This window comes from Mastacembelus armatus, chromosome 12, assembly GCF_900324485.2.
Source record: "Mastacembelus armatus chromosome 12, fMasArm1.2, whole genome shotgun sequence".
In the NCBI taxonomy this organism is placed as follows: Eukaryota; Metazoa; Chordata; class Actinopteri; order Synbranchiformes; family Mastacembelidae; genus Mastacembelus; species Mastacembelus armatus.
The window spans coordinates 14,337,468-14,354,905 of record NC_046644.1 but is presented as its reverse complement, the minus strand read 5'-3'; the positions used below and the strand labels follow the sequence as shown (position 1 = coordinate 14,354,905).

At 40.7% G+C, this 17,438-nt stretch overlaps 1 protein-coding gene across 5 annotated transcripts in view; it reads right to left on the bottom strand.

The window, feature by feature from the left end:
* znf462 (zinc finger protein 462) overlaps positions 1 to 17,438 on the bottom strand; it is a 45,521-nt gene that overhangs the window by 10,822 nt on the left and 17,261 nt on the right. For 4 of the 5 annotated variants that reach the window (XM_026297487.1, XM_026297492.2, XM_026297488.1 and 1 more), the window contains exons 2-8: positions 15,693 to 15,943; positions 10,262 to 15,495; positions 9,708 to 9,842; positions 5,416 to 5,840; positions 4,357 to 4,475; positions 3,099 to 3,296; positions 167 to 422 (exon numbers count right to left, since the gene is read on the bottom strand). In XM_026297487.1, coding sequence (XP_026153272.1) covers positions 167 to 422; positions 3,099 to 3,296; positions 4,357 to 4,475; positions 5,416 to 5,840; positions 9,708 to 9,842; positions 10,262 to 15,495; positions 15,693 to 15,903 — 6,578 coding nt within the window. In that variant the 5' untranslated portion in view covers positions 15,904 to 15,943. The remainder of the gene's footprint in view (positions 1 to 166; positions 423 to 3,098; positions 3,297 to 4,356; positions 4,476 to 5,415; positions 5,841 to 9,707; positions 9,843 to 10,261; positions 15,496 to 15,692; positions 15,944 to 17,438) is intronic. The other variant, XM_026297491.1, reaches the window with a different exon arrangement.

Here is a 17,438-nt window from a genome sequence, read left to right as displayed (position 1 = left end):
TGATTATTGGACTACCAAAGTTAGTCTAGTTTGTACATGTGTGAAAAGTCCTTGGAGTGTAGTAATATACGCACATAGTTGGTTAACTTTAGTTTGCAGCTTCTATACTCAAACTAAAAAGTAAAACTGTCAATCATTTTCCTTTTTGTCTCTGTTATTTCCTTACTTGTAGCAGGTGAAAAAGGAACAGTCTTTGCATTTGAAGAGCTTCTTGCCACCATGTCGGTCTCTGTAGTGTCGGCGCAGGCTCTGCATGTAGCCAGAGCTGAATTCACAGAACTCACAAGTAAGGACGCCGTCTGGTCTGTTGTCAGCTGCGGCTGAACCACCAGGTGTTGAGCTGGAAGACATTTGACTGCGGGAGGCCAACTGGTACTGACTAAGCTGCTGACGAACATCTGCTGGCTCTAGGTATGATGGATCTGAGAGTGTTTGAAAAATAGAAAAAATATATAAGTGATGTGTAATAGTCATGACCATTAAATACTGTCTGTAGTGTGGAGCATATATTCACTCAAGCATCATATTTGAGTACAAATGTTGTGGATTTGTAATTATGATACGTCATAGTTCTACTCCACTACACTGAATACAGCTAGATTTATTTTACAGGTTAGTATTTTACATAGAAACATATTTTATTAGATATATGTATGGTCTAGTGTAGTTTTGTATTGTTTTATATAGCACCATGATTATTTCACTTCCTTATGCACTGTATTCTCTGTAGATGGTAAAAACACAGTGCATTGTTAAAAATGAAAGAATTTGCTCCCAGCCTTTTTAATCTGCATCTAGTAATGTTCTCAGATCCATAAAACACTGGACTAATCTATTGAATTTAATACTGTATAAAGTATTGGACATTCTTTGGTTTGATTTTTATATACATAACAAAAGTATTTTTTAGTATAGACGTGTACATCTTATGACTGTATAATTATATTCCTCTTCATGATGATTTTCTAACACTACTGTAGACCAGAGCACACAATAAAAAGGATGCACTTTCTGTCAAACCATAATATCCTATTTACATCTGAGAACACGCTGTTCCAATCTAGATTTTCACACAGCATGATGGAGTTTAGCCTACTTTATACATCTTCTCCAATAAAAGACTATCAGCAGACAGCAGTTGATCCTTTTCTTTCTGGGGGCAAAAGGACTATTGAGAATCAACTTGTGCTAGCGCCAATTGTCCCCTCCACCCTCACAGATGCAGAAGTATAACTGTGACTATCATCACTCATTCTTTACCTCTTTCCCTCCTCATTCCCTTTCTCAAGAGTCTATAAGATCAGTACGCAAGCTCATCTTCTCGTCCTAGTTTGAGCCTTCAACACATCAATAAATAAACCACAGTGACACTAATAGAATATCTATCCATGTGAAAAATGCCTCTTTCAGCACTCAGTATGGCAGAAAAAAACTTTTCTTTCAAACCTCTACTTTATAAAATGCTTGAGATCTGATTTCTCTCTTATGCAGAAGAGGCAGAGGAATTCATATGAATCAAGCAATGCCACAGTTGATTCATGCTTTTAATATCCTCTGCATTGTGGAGATATATGGAGATGAGATGGGAGATGGAGAGCAAATTCTGTATTTAGGTGGTCATGTGTCTACTTGAAATAACTATAATGCTACATGAATGGATTATGAGCCAAAGGGCTCCGTGGAGGTGAGGGGGGGAAATACCTGTGTGTACTTGTATACCTATCTTTGCGAGTGCCATTTTTGTGGGGTTGGGGGGGGGAGCATGTACTTTGAAAATATTTTCAGTGCAGCCTTAAGATGGCATTAAAAAGAGAGGCTGGATTTGACTTAATAACAAAAAAGAAAAAGGTATTTATGTAGCTTGGTAGCTTTGGGCAGGTGTAACCGCAGTGTATTCAAACCACTAAATAACTAACCCTACTAAGGAGAAGCAATCAAATGTTTTTTTTTTTTTTTTTTCTTTCTAACCATATTTAATTGGCAAAACAGGACAGAGCTCTATGTCACCACAGACATTCAACTGAAGGTACTTTGGCTCAGTAGAGAGCCAATATGTCAGCTCTGCTCGTTCTCAATGCTTCATTTGTCTTGGTAGGGCACAGCTGACAGTGGTGGTTGGTGCATTGAGGAATGCTGCCCTGCTTCAGCTCCAGGGAAGATTCCACAGCTCCAGCAGCAAGGTGACAGCTGCTGCCAAGAACAGTCTGTAAGCTAAAACAGCGGCTGCACAGCCACTAAAACACCTAAAACACAGCATCACACCAAGGAGCTAACAGTCTTCAGTGATGGTGGCTCTTAAATATATTCTCTAAAGAAGTGTTATTGTCAACATATAGAAAACCTAGGCAGCCAAATCTGTGCAAACTCCTAAATTCCAATATATTTCATTGGGTGTGCTCACAACTGTCTCCCAGAGGCTAAATTGTTGTTGCTTCAACTTTTGACTTTTTTTTTTTTTTTTTTTTTTACTGTAAATTTATTCTAAATCTGTTACAGTAGTAATTAAATAAATAATGCATTTAGAATTGCAATAAAATAGCTTTTAGTTCTATTTGATGACATTTAAACTCCATGAACAAATTGATTAACTGATAGTAAAAAGAAAACTGACAATTATTTTGATCATTGATCTTGTCATTTGAAGACTTTGGGCCTAGTTTCGGTAATGCTTTGGAAACAGAAGTTTCATTTTGCCAGTCAGTCTCACTTAGGTATGGTCTACAACCTGAGCTTTGTTTTTTACCTTAGGTTTGTTTGTGTGTTTAGGGAAACTATTAGCAGTTCTTGTTTGTTGACAGCTATCAAAACTTTTCTTTGATATTGAAGTAAGCTCGAAGATGTGATCATACGTTGTATAAGGAGCTGCTGTTTTCTCTTATTTGATTTGGTTGATTTATGGATGTTTGTTGTGATGGATCTTGGAGAAAATATATGTAAAAGATTTACACTGAAAATTGAAAAATAGGTCCTATGATTGTCCTTTAACTCACAGTATCTTTTGCTGTGTTAAAATGGGTCAGCTATTTTCCAAATCTGGCTTGGCAAGCCTATTGTATGATTTTATAGCTAATGAAATAATATTGTAAATGATCTCATACCATCGTGGGCCAGGGGAGTGTGCTCTGTGTTACTGGTCAGCCGGGAGGGCCTGAGGGTGGCATGAGCAGCCTGGGTAGCAGCCCGGAGCTTTGGGAGGGTCAGAGCTTCACCATGGTCTCTCAGAGAGTGCTCCTTCAGCTGGCTGATGGTCATGGAGGAGAAGGGGCATGACAAGCACTTGTATGTATGCTGCTCACCTGAAGGATATAAGAAGAAGTCAGTAACCTGACAATTTTGTGAAGTAAACAAAATAAATACTAGATGAGTATTTGCCAAGATTAGATGTAGAAAAGTACTGTAGTGATGATGTGGCTACTATGTATGTTTCTAGAAAATGATTTGGTAAAGTTTTGTATGTAGCAATGAGGGATTCAAAGCATCTTCCTTTTTGAGCCATTATAACCAAATCTAATCTTAATAATAATAATAATAATCTGATCTTTGTTTAACTGTTTTCTGGTAAGAATAAGGAATAGGAATAAGACAGGTCCCTTGATTTTGATGCATCAACCTGAAGTATCTTCATTGTGCTGGATTGAGGTAAAGAACTGATATTCATTGCTGTTTTTTTTTTTTTTTTTACTGCACAAAGAATCAAAGTGTCTACAAAATCACCAAGCTCCACTTTTCAAATGTAATTGCAATTCAGAATTGGTTTGTGTCAATTATCCACAGCAGTTAACTCTTACTGCTGCTTCTTGTCCTTTCCAATCAGACAGTTTGAGTACTCAAAGGCTGTTTGAAAATTGTCCTTTCAAGTTTGCCAGTTTTAAGATCATTTCTTTTGCTAGTGTATTGATTGTGCAGGTGGAGCTGCTTTGCATTTGCTTGAACCTCTATGTGTTTGGATCAATGTCTGCTGTCTGGCTACCTCAAAAACAAAAAATGATCACAGGTGGTGAGTTGCATTTAACTGAAGACACCTGTATGTCTTCTCCCAAGCAGAGAGTTTCTTGCCATATTCCCAAATAAATATTAACACTGTATTCGTCAGGGCTGCATTTGCTGAAATCGGATTACAAATTCGATTCTTTTGGATGTAAAAAGATGTTTCTAATGTACTGGATGATGAAGCTGCTCCTCTGGCTAAACCACCTGCCTGCATTGTTGTGTACAAACTAAAACAAGCACAGCATCGTAATGGGGAAGATAAGTAATAAGATAAGTAATAGGCTGCTATTATGGCCTGGGAGAACCTTGGCAGTCATGGATATAGCTGTAAAATGTGATATAATGCATGTGTGTGTCTGATTTTACCTGTGTGTGCCTTATGCAGGTGGCTCTTAAAGCGACTTGCGTAGGCCGATTTAAAGGGGCAGAGTTTGCACTTGAAGGGCTTGTGGTGCCCGTGGTGAGACTGCACATGCCTATCCAAACTGTGTGCAGAGACAAAATATAGAGAAAAACAGAAGTGAGGTTCTTATATAAGAGGATAAAAGAAAAAAATAAAAATGAAATGAGGACAGAAACATAGCAGATAAAGACAGAAAGTGAGAGTACAGTAAAGAGAGAGCTCTCCTCTACAGCGTCCACTTTGATGATTCCAACAGCAGGGTTGTTCAGCAGCATCTAAAGTGCTCGATTCTGTTTACCTCACAAACAACAGCTGCACATTTCCAATGACTACAGAACAAGGAGCCGTGGGGTGAACTCATCTACCCACAATCCCCTGGTGGGAATGAGTGTGTGAGTGCCTGTGGGGACGGTGGCTGTGTTTTTAATGCCAGCCTCCTAGGTGGCATGGGAATGCAGCTTCTTTCTGGGTCAGGGCACATACAGTACAGAGGGATTACACCTGGGAGCTCAGAGGAGATGAGGACTCTCTCTTTCCCTCTCGCTCTGTGTCTCTGTGATGGATAAAACAAATCACACTACCAAAATGTTTGTCTCGCTGTAATGTTTGTCCTGCTCTCCTAGGAGGCAGGAAATCTTAGAGAAGATTGAAGATTCAAAGTGTAGTGACAGGGTAAACAGAATGGGGTGTAAAAGTGTGCTCTGTACAAAATGAGTTTAAACATCCAGTTGATTTGTAGAACAGCTGGTATAAGACAGGTATAGAAATATTTCACATATTATGAGTGTGCAGTTGTAATGCACTATTGCTGAATAAAAGGGATAATGCATGCATGCCATATAAGTGTGTAATATATAAGTGTCCAAAAGGGCACACCTCTTAAAAAGGGAAGCATATCTGAGCTTCAAATCAATTGGATTTACATTGTCTTTACATGCATGATGGATTCAGAGGAAATGACACATGCATGTAATCTGTTTGCATAGGTGGGACTGCCATATGCTCTGCTCCTCCCTGCTTACTTGTGTCTGAAGGGTGAGACGAACTGGCAGTACTGGCAGCTGTATTTGTCCTCTCTGCTGAACAGTGACATGGCCGAGTGACTCCTCTCATGGGACCTCAGTCCCTGCATTGACATGAAGACTCGGTCACACTGGGCACATGGGTGACCCCCTGCTGCTAACCGCTGCTTCAGCTGCCCTTCTGACACCACAGCCCTGGCTGCAGCTACTAGGGCTGCCGCCCTTCCTCCTACACCATGTATTTCTGAATCCAGCCTCTCCACCGTGACAGCAACACCTCCAGAAGCTGTGGAAATCAAGGATTGACCCATTGTTGTAGCTGCAGGTGTGCCAAGGCCATCGGTTTCAGCTGCTTCGTCCCCCTCCAAATTGCCATTAGTTAAGTTGTCTGAAGGCAGGGTCAGAGGGACCTCGCTGACTTCCTGCTGCAAAACAAAGAGTTTTTGTTTACCTGTTGATTATGTTGACCTTTAGTCTTGCAGACACACAACATAGCAGTAAAAAGAGAGGGATTAAGGGTGACAGTTTTTCAGGATAGTACTACCAGTTGCTAAAAACAGCTTGTTCACTTAAGTATTACTTAGGCTGTCACCTCTAAGTGTCTTTATTAGATCAGATGCATCATATTAACAGCATAAAAGTGACAGTTAAGTGTCGTAACGCCTCTCGTTTGAACTATGCTGCATCAGCACAATTGTCCATTAAGTTTTAATTACAGCACTCAGTCACTCTTCTCCAACCCTTTGTGTGTCTTAGACACCCACTGTATTGTGAATTGATTATATTTATGCTGGAGTATATAATACTGGACATGAAAGCCATTCTATGTAAACAATTTGTCTGAAATATTTTCCACAAACAGCCTAAACACTTGCCTAAAATACTTCAAGCTGCAGGAAAAGCTTGTATGAGGGTGAGATTAGTGTTTCTGATCCAAAAACAAATGACAAAAAGTAAAAAGCATAACTGATTCAAGTCCAGTATAATCCAGCCTTAATGAACGCCTTAGATCAACCTTAGCTCCAACCCTGACCTGAAACTGTATATTCTTATATCAGGATTTATAGACAGAAACATTCAAGTCCAACCTAACACTATTGTTTTATATATCTCTCAACCATATAACTCTTAAAAGTAATCAATAATAAACTAGACAACAAAAGAGACAATGAGCGAGCCAAAACAAGACTCTGTATTTATATGAACCACATGTAAAACAAACATCACCACCACTGTCAGCTTTCTTCAGCTGCCAGAGTGCAGCCCTAGTTTCTGCAGTCATCACTAGTGGACAGACAATCATCATGACTTTTTTTATCGCCTCGAGGAAGCTCATTCTTTCGGTGGAAGGACCTGACCCTGCACTTCATCTAGCCATAAATAAGATGTGGCATCCACAGACCCAACCTTGCCATCCAGTCCACCCTGAATGCACTGTCAGCCTGTTCTTCATCTAATTGTATCAGAAACCCTTGCAGCTCTAGAATTGAAGCTTTATTCATGATGCTATAAAAAGGAACATTTATTTTTACCTTCTGCAATGTGTAAAACACTGTATATTCTATCTGGTAAGGTGGTTACACATGGTTATGGTCATTGTGTTGTAGGCTATGAACCCTAACAGGGTTGAGTGCTATTAGCTACACAGAATAAGTTTATTGCAGATACTGTACATAGCTTTTAGTGAAAGTTACAAAAGAAATACTCAATTTCCCTTAGTAGATCTCAGCTGGCAGCATGAATTCAGTACATCTTTACTGTATCACTCTCAACAGCCCCAACTCCTCTCATCTTAAATACATAAAAGACAGACAGCCTGACAGAAGAACCAGGCCTCAGTTTGGGTGAGGCATTGGATCCTTAGGCCTGTTCTCCTCACTCGTCGTGTCAGTAGAATACTAATGCTCGAATGGTAACCCGCTGCTGCCCTAAAAGTTATGGCTCACCACTCTGTGCCCCCCCTCACCCCTCTTTGCACTGCAATGGGACAGCATTGCTTGTTTTCTCTGGGGGAAGCTGATGGACTGTCTACCCAGAAGCCTCTGTCAGTAATAAACAAAATGAGAAACAGAACCCAAGTCCAGTAAAACAGATGACTGCAGAGCGAGGAGGATAGAAGTTAGACCAGAAAACAGAAACACTGGAAACAAAGAGTAGGTCGATCAAGTATTGTTAATATTCAAATAGTAGTAGGTATTGCATGCTGTACATTTGATTTCTGCACAGTTTAGTAAAGAATTTGTTTTGAAAAATATGCTTATTTGCTTTTTGAGAATTAGATGAGTAGATCACTACCAGTGATGTGCCTGTATGCTAAATATGATGCTAGAGCCAGCAGCCACTTAGCTTAGTATAAAGACTAGAATGAAAAGGGGAAAAAAAAGCTTGGCAGAAGCATTGCTTTATATTTCACATACATACAGTGGGGCAAAAACGTATTTAGTCAGCCACCAATTGTGCAAGTTCTCCCACTTAAGATGAGAGAGGCCTGTAATTTTCATCATAGGTATACCTCAACTATGAGAGACAAAATGAGAAAAAAAATCCAGAAAATCACAGTCTTGATTTTTAAAGAATTTATTTGCAAATTATGGTGGAAAATAAGTATTTGGTCTATAACAAAAGTTCATCTCAATACTTTGTTATATACTCTTTGTTGGCAATGACAGAGATCAAACGTTTTCTGTAAGTCTTCACAAGGTTTTCACACACTGTTGCTGGTATTTTGGCCCATTCCTCCATGCAGATCTCCTCTAGAGCAGTGATGTTTTGGGGCTGTCGCTGGGCAGCACGGACTTTCAACTCCCTCCAAAGATTTTCTATGGGGTTGAGATCTGGAGACTGGCTAGGCCACTCCAGGACCTTGAAATACTTCTTATGAAGCCACTCCTTCGTTACCAGGGCGGTGTGTTTGGGATCATTGTCATGCTGAAAGACCCAGCCACGTTTCATCTTCAATGCCCTTGCTGATGGAAGGAGGTTTTCACTCAAAATCTGACGATACATGGCCCCATTCATTCCTTCCTTTACATGGATCAGTCGTCCTGGTCCCTTTGCAGAAAAACAGCCCCAAAGCATGATGTTTCCACCCCCATGCTTCACAGTAGGTATGGTGTTCTTTGGATGCAACTCAGCATTCTTTCTCCTCCAAACACGAGTAGAGTTTTTACCAAAAAGTTCTATTTTGGTTTCATCTGACCATATGAAATTCTCCCAATCCTCTTCTGGATCATCCAAATGCTCTCTAGCAAACCTCAGACGGGCCTGGACATGTACTGGCTTAAGCAGGGGGGACACGTCTGGCACTGCAAGATTTGAGTTACTGATGGGTAGCCTTTGTTACTTTGGTCCCAGCTCTCTGAAGGTCATTCACTAGGTCCCCCCGTGTTGTTCTGGGATTTTTGCTCACCCTTCTTGTGATCATTTTGACCCCACGGGGTGAGATCTTGCGTGGAGCCCCAGATCAAGGGAGATTATCAGTGGTCTTGTATGTCTTCCATTTTCTAATAATTGCTCCCACAGTTGATTTCTTCACACCTATTGCAGATTCAGTCTTCCCAGCCTGGTACAGGTCGACAATTTTGTTTCTGGTTTCCTTTGACAGTTCTCTGGTTTTGCCCATAGTGGAGTTTGGAGTGCGACTGTTTGAGGTTGTGGACAGGTGTCTTTTATACTGATAACGAGTTCAAACAGGTTCCATTAATACAGGTAACGAGTGGAGGACAGAGGAGCCTCTTACAGAAGAAGTTACAGGTCTGTGAGAGCCAGAAATCTTGCTTGTTTGTAGGTGACCAAATATTTTATTTTCCACCATAATTTGCAAATAAATTCTTTAAAAATCAAGACAATGTGATTTTCTGGATTTTGTTTCTCATTTTGTCTCACATAGTTGAGGTATACCTATGATGAAAATTGCAGGCCTCCCTCATTGTTTTAAGTGGGAGAACTTGCACAATTGGTGGCTGACTAAATACTTTTTTGCCCCACTGTAATATCTATGGAAGTAATAACAATCTTCCAACCTAACTCAGCATAAGAGCAAAATGTGGAATGTATTTTCCAAAATTTATTACAGTATTACCCAAAACTATTCCTTTAATACATGTACAAATAACACATCCCATTATTTAGATAATACATATAAATATAAGTTTATATGTATAATGTACATTTGTATATTAAGTACTTAGTACGAAAATATTTCAGACCTAATGAAACAAATCCCAAGACAATATAAGATAAATACTTGAGCAGCATCAGAAATATTAACGAATAAATCCAACTCCATTTACCTTCACATGTCCCTCTTTGGCCTCTCCGTACTGGACATGCTTCCTAAGATGGTTACAGATGGCTCGGAGGGTTGGGTGGACCTCTACACAGAAGTTACACCTGAAGCCTATGGGAGTTTTATTTATAGAGCTTTCCTGTTTAAAAAAAAAAAAAAAAAAAAGATGTTGAAAAATAGATGTTTAGGTAATGTTTAACCTTCTAAGGAAAATAACTATTCATGTACAACTTTCATTTTGTATTTTTAGTAAGCAGATTAAAGTAATTCTCTCACCTAATTTAACACACACTGTTATATACCCCTGGTTAAAGTGAAGAGGCACATCAAAATACATATAATGTTGTCAAAGTCCTCCCTCTCTCTCCCTAAGATTATTTTTCTATGAGCTGTTGTCCATAAATAAAGCATAGGAGCATTTCACATCCAGGAGTCAAATATCTCCTGTATGATAAGCCATATAGTATGGTGACTTGTGAATACAGCACCAATTTATGTACAGTGTAGTAGTATAACTATAGTGGTTGATGATAAAATTGTGATTTCAGAGAGACTTACCTTCTCAGGTCTGGTCTCGGGCATCTCTGCAGCCTTCTGTTTGCTGTGTAGCTGTCTCCTTCTCTCCTGCCTCATGGCCCTCTTCTGAAACTCCTCATTATGGTTGAACAGATGCTTGGCTAGAACTGGGAGAGCCAGGAACTTCAATTCGCAGTGAGAACACTGGTACATCTCAGAGTCCTCATCCCCAGGACCAGGTGATACCACAAAGTCTCGCTTCAAGTCATTGCTGTGGTGGTCATTGTAGTGCATAGAGAGCAACTCGCCTGTGCTGAAGGACAACTGGAAGCATTTTAGACATTTGAATGGCAGCCATTCAACCTCTCTGTCCTGCTCCGGATCAAGTGGAACCTCCACCACTTCCTTGTCTTCCTCTGCCATTGCACTAACAGCAATCTTCTCTGGTTCTTTGGCATAGATGACAGTAAAGTAGCGACCAAGTTTGCTAGCGTGCTGCTTCTTGGGAAAGACACCTGGGTGGCGTTTAATGTAGTGTGAGACGATACTTTTCCTGCTAAAGGCCTGGAAACCGCACAGAGAACACCTTCGTCTCTCCACTGCCAAACGTAGGTCTTCACTCATCTCTGAATTGTCTGCTTCTGATGGCGGGGATGCCATTACTTTGTTAGGCTTTTCGCTCAAAGTCTTGGAAGCTGCCAGACAATGGGTATAATAGGCATCAATATCATGGCGCTTCTGGTAATGTGCTGCCAGGCCTTTGCGTATAGGATTTGTGTATGAACACAAAGCACATTTGAAGACATTGTTTTTACCTTCTGGCTGAGCACGAACATTGTTGTGCTTGATACGGTAGTGACGAGCAATGCCTTTCCTTGTGGAACAGAAGTATTTGCAGAGCTGACACTTGAATACAGCATGTTTCTCTGTCTTATTGATAGGTAACTGGGAGAGGGCAAGGTCTAATTCACTAACCTCCTGGACTTTTGCTGCACTTGATATATTACTAACACTGCATTCACCTACTGGCTCTGTTTCTTTACCAGAAGAGAAATTTGTCAGAGAGGGAGTGAACAGATCAGAGGCCAACTGATTGTGATATTTCTCATAATGGATTTTGAGTTTCTCCAGTGTCCCGTGTGTGTACGGGCACATTTTGCATCTGTATGCACCATAACCCTGCCTTTGAGTTTTGCACTTTTCATCTCCTTCATTTAAGTCACTGATTTGCTCTATATCATCTGCAAAGTCTTCTGCAGTGACTTTCACTAATGGGTGTCTTTTTTGATAGTGAGTCAGGACACCATGGATGCGAGAGTTTACGTAGGGACAGTGACGACATTTATACACAGAACTGGGGTTGATATCGGCCTCCTGTGCAAAATCTGCAGCTTTGACTTTCATGCCTGGGTGCTTCTTTCCATAGTGGGTGAGGAGGCCATGGAGACTGTTGTACTCTGAGAGACATACAGTACACTGATAAGGATTATTAGAGATGGAAAGACGTGGGTGGGTAGGATGGGGATTGCTTTCTTGAGGTGGCGTAGCAATGACCAGTGCTCCATCATCAGCATCATCAACAGACAAATTGAAAGATGCATGTTCTTTGGCAACCTGCTGGTGGGTCTTGTTAGCTGAGCCATTCCCTTTAATAATATCCAAAAGCACAGATTCATCCCCTTTGATGACCCAGGGGTGGACTGCCTGATAATGACTGGTGATGTCCCATATCGTACACGCCTCAAAGGCACAATCTCTGCATTTGTAATGTTTAGTGTCCATATTGCCCTGTTGTTGGGTGGTTTCTGGCCCAGCCCATAGCTTGCTGGCCATGTATGTATAATCCACATTGTGCTCAGGATGGCGTCTTTGGTAATGGAGCAGCAAGCCTTGCGGTTCAGCATGAGAGTAGATGCACCACTCACAGTGGTAGCCAGCCTCCAGTATGCCATCTTGGTAAGCCCAGTGTAAAATGGTCATGGCTGTGGCTTTCACAGTGGGGTGCTCTTTCTTAAGATGCTTCTTTAGAGCATAGACATAAGGAGATGTGTATGAACAGTGTCTACACTTGAGAGAACGCAGAGGTGCAGCATTTTCAGGGTCTGGAGGGGCTGGGAGCACGGCAGAAGAGACAGTACCTGACTGAACCATCTGAGCACGCTCACGCTGACTCCGGACAACTGCTGTGTGGCGACGTACAAGGTCAGCATTAGCCTTGGTTTCTCTGTGCTTTTTCTGGTAGTGAATAAGCACTCCTTTTACAGTGCGGTTGCCATAATCACAGTGCTGACAAAAGAAGAGCTCATCCTCACCCTTCTCACCACTTCCTGGTTTAGGGCTTGAGTTATTAGATCCATCGTGGCCGTTGTTTTGAAACTGCTTTAAAAACTGTTTGGGAGTCGCAATTTGCAATTCGTCCATTAATTTCATCAAACCAGGGGTGGGGGCACCATGTTTGATATATTTGGCTGTCACTTTTACTTCTGGGTGCCTTTTTTGATAATGGACCAATACTCCAACAACAGATCTGTTGCTGTAAACACAGTGTTTACAGTAGTACATTTCTTCATCTGAACCATACAGTGCTGTGCTTGATTGTTTTGGGGATGTAGACATGCTGAGGTTAAATGAAGAGTTAGCTACAGGCTGTGACTGATCCACTGACATGACCTTCATGGTTTTCTGTATACGGAAATAGGACGCCTTTTGCTCTGGGTGTTTCTTCTGGTAGTGGACCAAAACAGAGTGCATGTTGGGGCTAGCAAAGGAACACACATCACAATCATAGATGACAACATTACCACCCATAGCTTCTTTGAGAGGGTCTGTCTCGGCACTACCTTCTGGTGTCTTGGAAGCAGTTTTCAGCACCGGACTTGAAGAGGACCTAGGTGTTGACGTGGCTGAGTTAAAAGACTTGGGGGCAGAATTTAATATTTCCCTCAGAGTTTGTGATTCACCACTTTTGTGGGGCTGCTCCACTATATAGCTGGAGAAGATCATGGCGTTGTTGATTTTCACTGTGGGATGCATTCTTTGGTAATGGGGCATTAGGCTCCTGACATTGGGACTTGTATATGAACAAAAGCGGCATAAGTATAACAAGTGTGGTTGGTTGAAGTTGAGCACATTGCTCGCTTCAGGGTGATGTTCCATGTAGTGTTGGTGCAGATCATTGTAATTTGTGTATTCTATGTAGCACTCTAAGCAGCGGAATACTGCACTCTGGTCCTCAGGGTCCAAGATGTACTTAAAGCTGAACTTGATGTAGGGGTGCATCCTCTGGTAGTGGGTGCTGACACTACGGGCTGACTTGTTGTGGTAATCACAGTGTTTGCAGTAGAAACGTGTAGTGCCAGGTTCCTCTGAATATTCAGTGTTCTCCTGGACAGTACTGTCACTAGCATCAGCAGAGATGTTTTCGCTATCATCTGAGAGAATCAGTGATATCGGAATGTTTCTGGGTTTTGACTTAGGGTTGCTTTTTCTTTTCCCTATTCTGCTCCCCTCATGAGAGATAGCAGATTCTCTTGCATTTAGCTGTGTGTTGTAAGCAAAAACTGGGTTTTTGTCTTGACTTCCACCCTCTTTATCAGCACTGTCGTGATTTTCTCCTACATCTTCATCATCCACGTCATCCAGATTTATGATCATATCCTGTTGGCTTTGGCTTATCTTACTTTGAAGGTTACTGGCAATTTCATCAATTCTAGTTCTCTTCTTGACTGAGGATAAATCCAAAGGCAAGTCATTAATGGACTTCCTGGCTCTCTTTCCTGTTACTAACGGCTTTTTGGTGGCAAGTCCTAAAATGGAGGTCTGGGTTTTTTGTAGAAATATTGGAGAAGAATCTGCTTCAGAGTCTGGCTGGTCAGTTAGTTGGTTTTCAAAGACAGTAGGATCTGCGTCATCACAGTAGGAATGCTTATGCTGCTGGTGAACCCTCAGACCTTTAAGAGTAGTGGTAGAAAAGCTGCAGAGAGTGCAGCGATGAGGGTTCTGCTGGTCATTCGATGTGCTGGTTATCTTTTTTCCATTGACCTTGGAGCTTACATTACTTCCATTAAGTGGCTCTGCAGCACCATCATTCTGAGGTTCTGGACTATCACTTGTTAGGTCCAAGGTCTCTAAATCTGAAGAACTGTGACTCTGTTTGTGTGTGCCTAGTTTAAGAGGGCTGGTGCAAATAAATGGGCATTCATCACATTTATACACTGTAGTTTTACCAGAAAGGTGGATGTTTTCAATGTGGCGGGAGATGCTCCGCCTGTGCATCGTGAGGAAGGAGCAGAAGGGGCACTGAAAGCGGTTCATGTACTTTCTAAAAGGTATACCTTTAGTCTCCAGTAATTTATTATCCTCATCAGTTAAAAGCTGCTTTGCATCTGCTGACAGGGTTCCAGTATAGCTGGGATCATCTATATCGCCCAGCTCTTCGTCATCATCATCATCCTCCTCTAAGCTGCTCCTAGAGTCTTCATTGAGTAAGTTGGTATCCATTTCTACGGCATTGTTTGAGGCATCAGTTGAAGCAAATCTCTTGGATAAAATAGAGGAACCTGTGCTGTTCGGGGTTACTGCATTAAACTGTGCATACTGAAAGGATGAGATCTCTGGGACTGACTTCTCCAGTGCATTTTCAGTTGTTTCCCCTGCTGGCTCCTCCTTTCCATGAACATCAACAAAACTAGTCTTTGATCCAGTTGGGCTACGGGAAGAGGAGGGAGATTTTGGTTTGGGTGAGCTTGCGCTTGCCTCCCCTTCCGCCTCCGCAATGCAGGAAACTATCTTGACCTTGTCACTGTGTTCCTTTACCACATGATTAGTCCAGCTGTCCTTCTCGTCAGTCTCATAGTCACACCATTTGCAGGCAAATGTTCCTTTCATGACTCCACTGGCTGAGTCAGTTTCCTCTCCAGTCTCGGTGTATGCTGAAGGATCTCCAGTGGTCTCTGAGGGAATTTTGTTATGATACATTAGTTGGTGTTTCACTATCCTTGCTTTGCGTGGAGACTTGTATGTGCAATACTGACAGGAATACACTTTTGAATGGTCATTGTGCATTATAACGGTGTAGCTGGGCTGCTTAGCTGTCTCTGAGGAGATACTTGCATCGGAATCGTCCTCTACAAAATTATGCACCTTTTTGGTGTGGTTTCTTAAGAATGACTTTGACCTGAAGTAACGGACACAAAACTTGCATTGGTAAAATGGCTGATGGGTTTCAGGTGTCTGCTTTTTTGATGTTTGGTTGGAACCGTCAGTAGAGTTAGGGCCTAAAAAAGAGAATGTGTAAAAAATAGTGTGAGAGACATGCCCTGAAATATAGTAAAGCAGTAACATCTTGCTGCTATTATTTAGACTTTGTTGTTTCTGTTAATACATTTGGTCACTACTTAGTTGTTTTTAAAGTCAAAGAAGTATTCCCTGATCCTTAACAAATGAACATCTGAAATAATAATGGTAGACATACTCATTCCAGCTTTAGGAGGTGTATAATCCTTGTCATCTTTATCCTCATATTCCACCTCTTCCTCCTCATCTTCATCTTCATCTTTCAGCGAGTCAGACTCATCTGCATCCGCAGGCTGCAGGAAAACTGTGTGTACTTCCTGAATGTGGGTCTTCAAATCATCATATGACTCAGCTCGGAAGTCACAGCCATCACATTGCAATACCTCCATCACTACAAAGAGGGAGCACTCCCTGGAAAATCAGGGAAACCTGCAGAAGATAAAAAAGAGTCATGTGTCAGTATCATTTTAAAACATACAAGCTATAGACCTATCAATTTACAGTGCGAGCTGAAGGGGGGTTTTCTTTCATACAGGGTCACTGTATGTACATAGCTGACTGATATCAGTTCAAGAATTAAGCATTAATATTATCCTGTAATGCTTCAATATTATGTGTATGCCCTTTCATAAAAATTAGTTGGGTGATTATTTTACATGATTACCAATGGCAATTCCTGCTGTGAACAAAGACTAATCATGCACAGGATGGATGACACCCACATTCCACATAATAAATAAGACAACTGCCAGTAAAAAATATAATGCTTTTAAATGTTCATAATTAGGTGCTCAAAAGATATCCTTTTAAAACTGAATCTCATTTGCTACTTTCACTATGCTACAAAGGGATGTGGCATATTGCTGCAGACATTGCAAAGGTTTTTGAGGAACATCTTTTATGGAAAAAAACAGATTGGTATTTGAATTAAGATAAATAGACATATTTTGCATTTATTTTTCCTAATTGTTTTAATCCTGAAAAAAATGTTAGGGAAAGACAAAATGGTGAAAAATAAATAAAATAATGTGCCATCTTAAAAATCGACAAACCCTAAAACAAAGTCCCACAAAACATAACAAAGAAGAGAATTTAGCAGATGTTACTGAGAATATTAAGAAGGTCCCATTTTTTTAGCATAACATCAGTCCAAGAACAATGGAGGGACTGAGGAGGGATTATGGGCTGATTTGTCCCATTTTTATTACCTTGGGATAAGCAACAGCTGGAGAGCAGCTCCACAGCTCAGTATTTAGAGCAGACTATTCCATCAGATTGTATGAACTGCTCTGAAATAAGATTGAATGAATCAACTGAGAGATGAAGGCTTTATGTCTTTGGCCTTCTCTGCAGTTAAGACTTGACCAGAAAAATAGAGGCTCATGTCGTGGCCATCGTTTCACATCCTTTCATCATGGCTCTCAAATCAATTGTCATTTTGTCTATAAAACCCCAATCATAAATACAATATAATTATTAAATATTAAAAAGAAATTGTATCTTACATTGGCTATTTAAAAATCTAATTAATGGACACAGTTTACAACCTTGACTTTCAATAAAAATCAGTCTTACATTTTCACACTTTAATTTGAACACAGTAATGAGTGCATTCTAGTGCATAATATCCTATGTGTCATTCCTTTGGAGAAAAACGTCTAAAATGTACAGTAAGTGTTTATTTAGAGAGTCTTGCAGTGTCACTAAAGGGACAGATCAAAACTGCAGGTGCATCAAAACTGCCTGTTTCAATATGAGCAACATGCTTCAACAAAAACTAAACAAGCCAAAGTCATCAAATGAACACCTAACAGAATAGTTAAATTACCACAAAATTGACTAACTATACACTCAGACGTTTTAAAAGGCTGGAATTTATTAGTGACACTGCTCCAAAAATTAACCACCAACCACCAAAATTTAC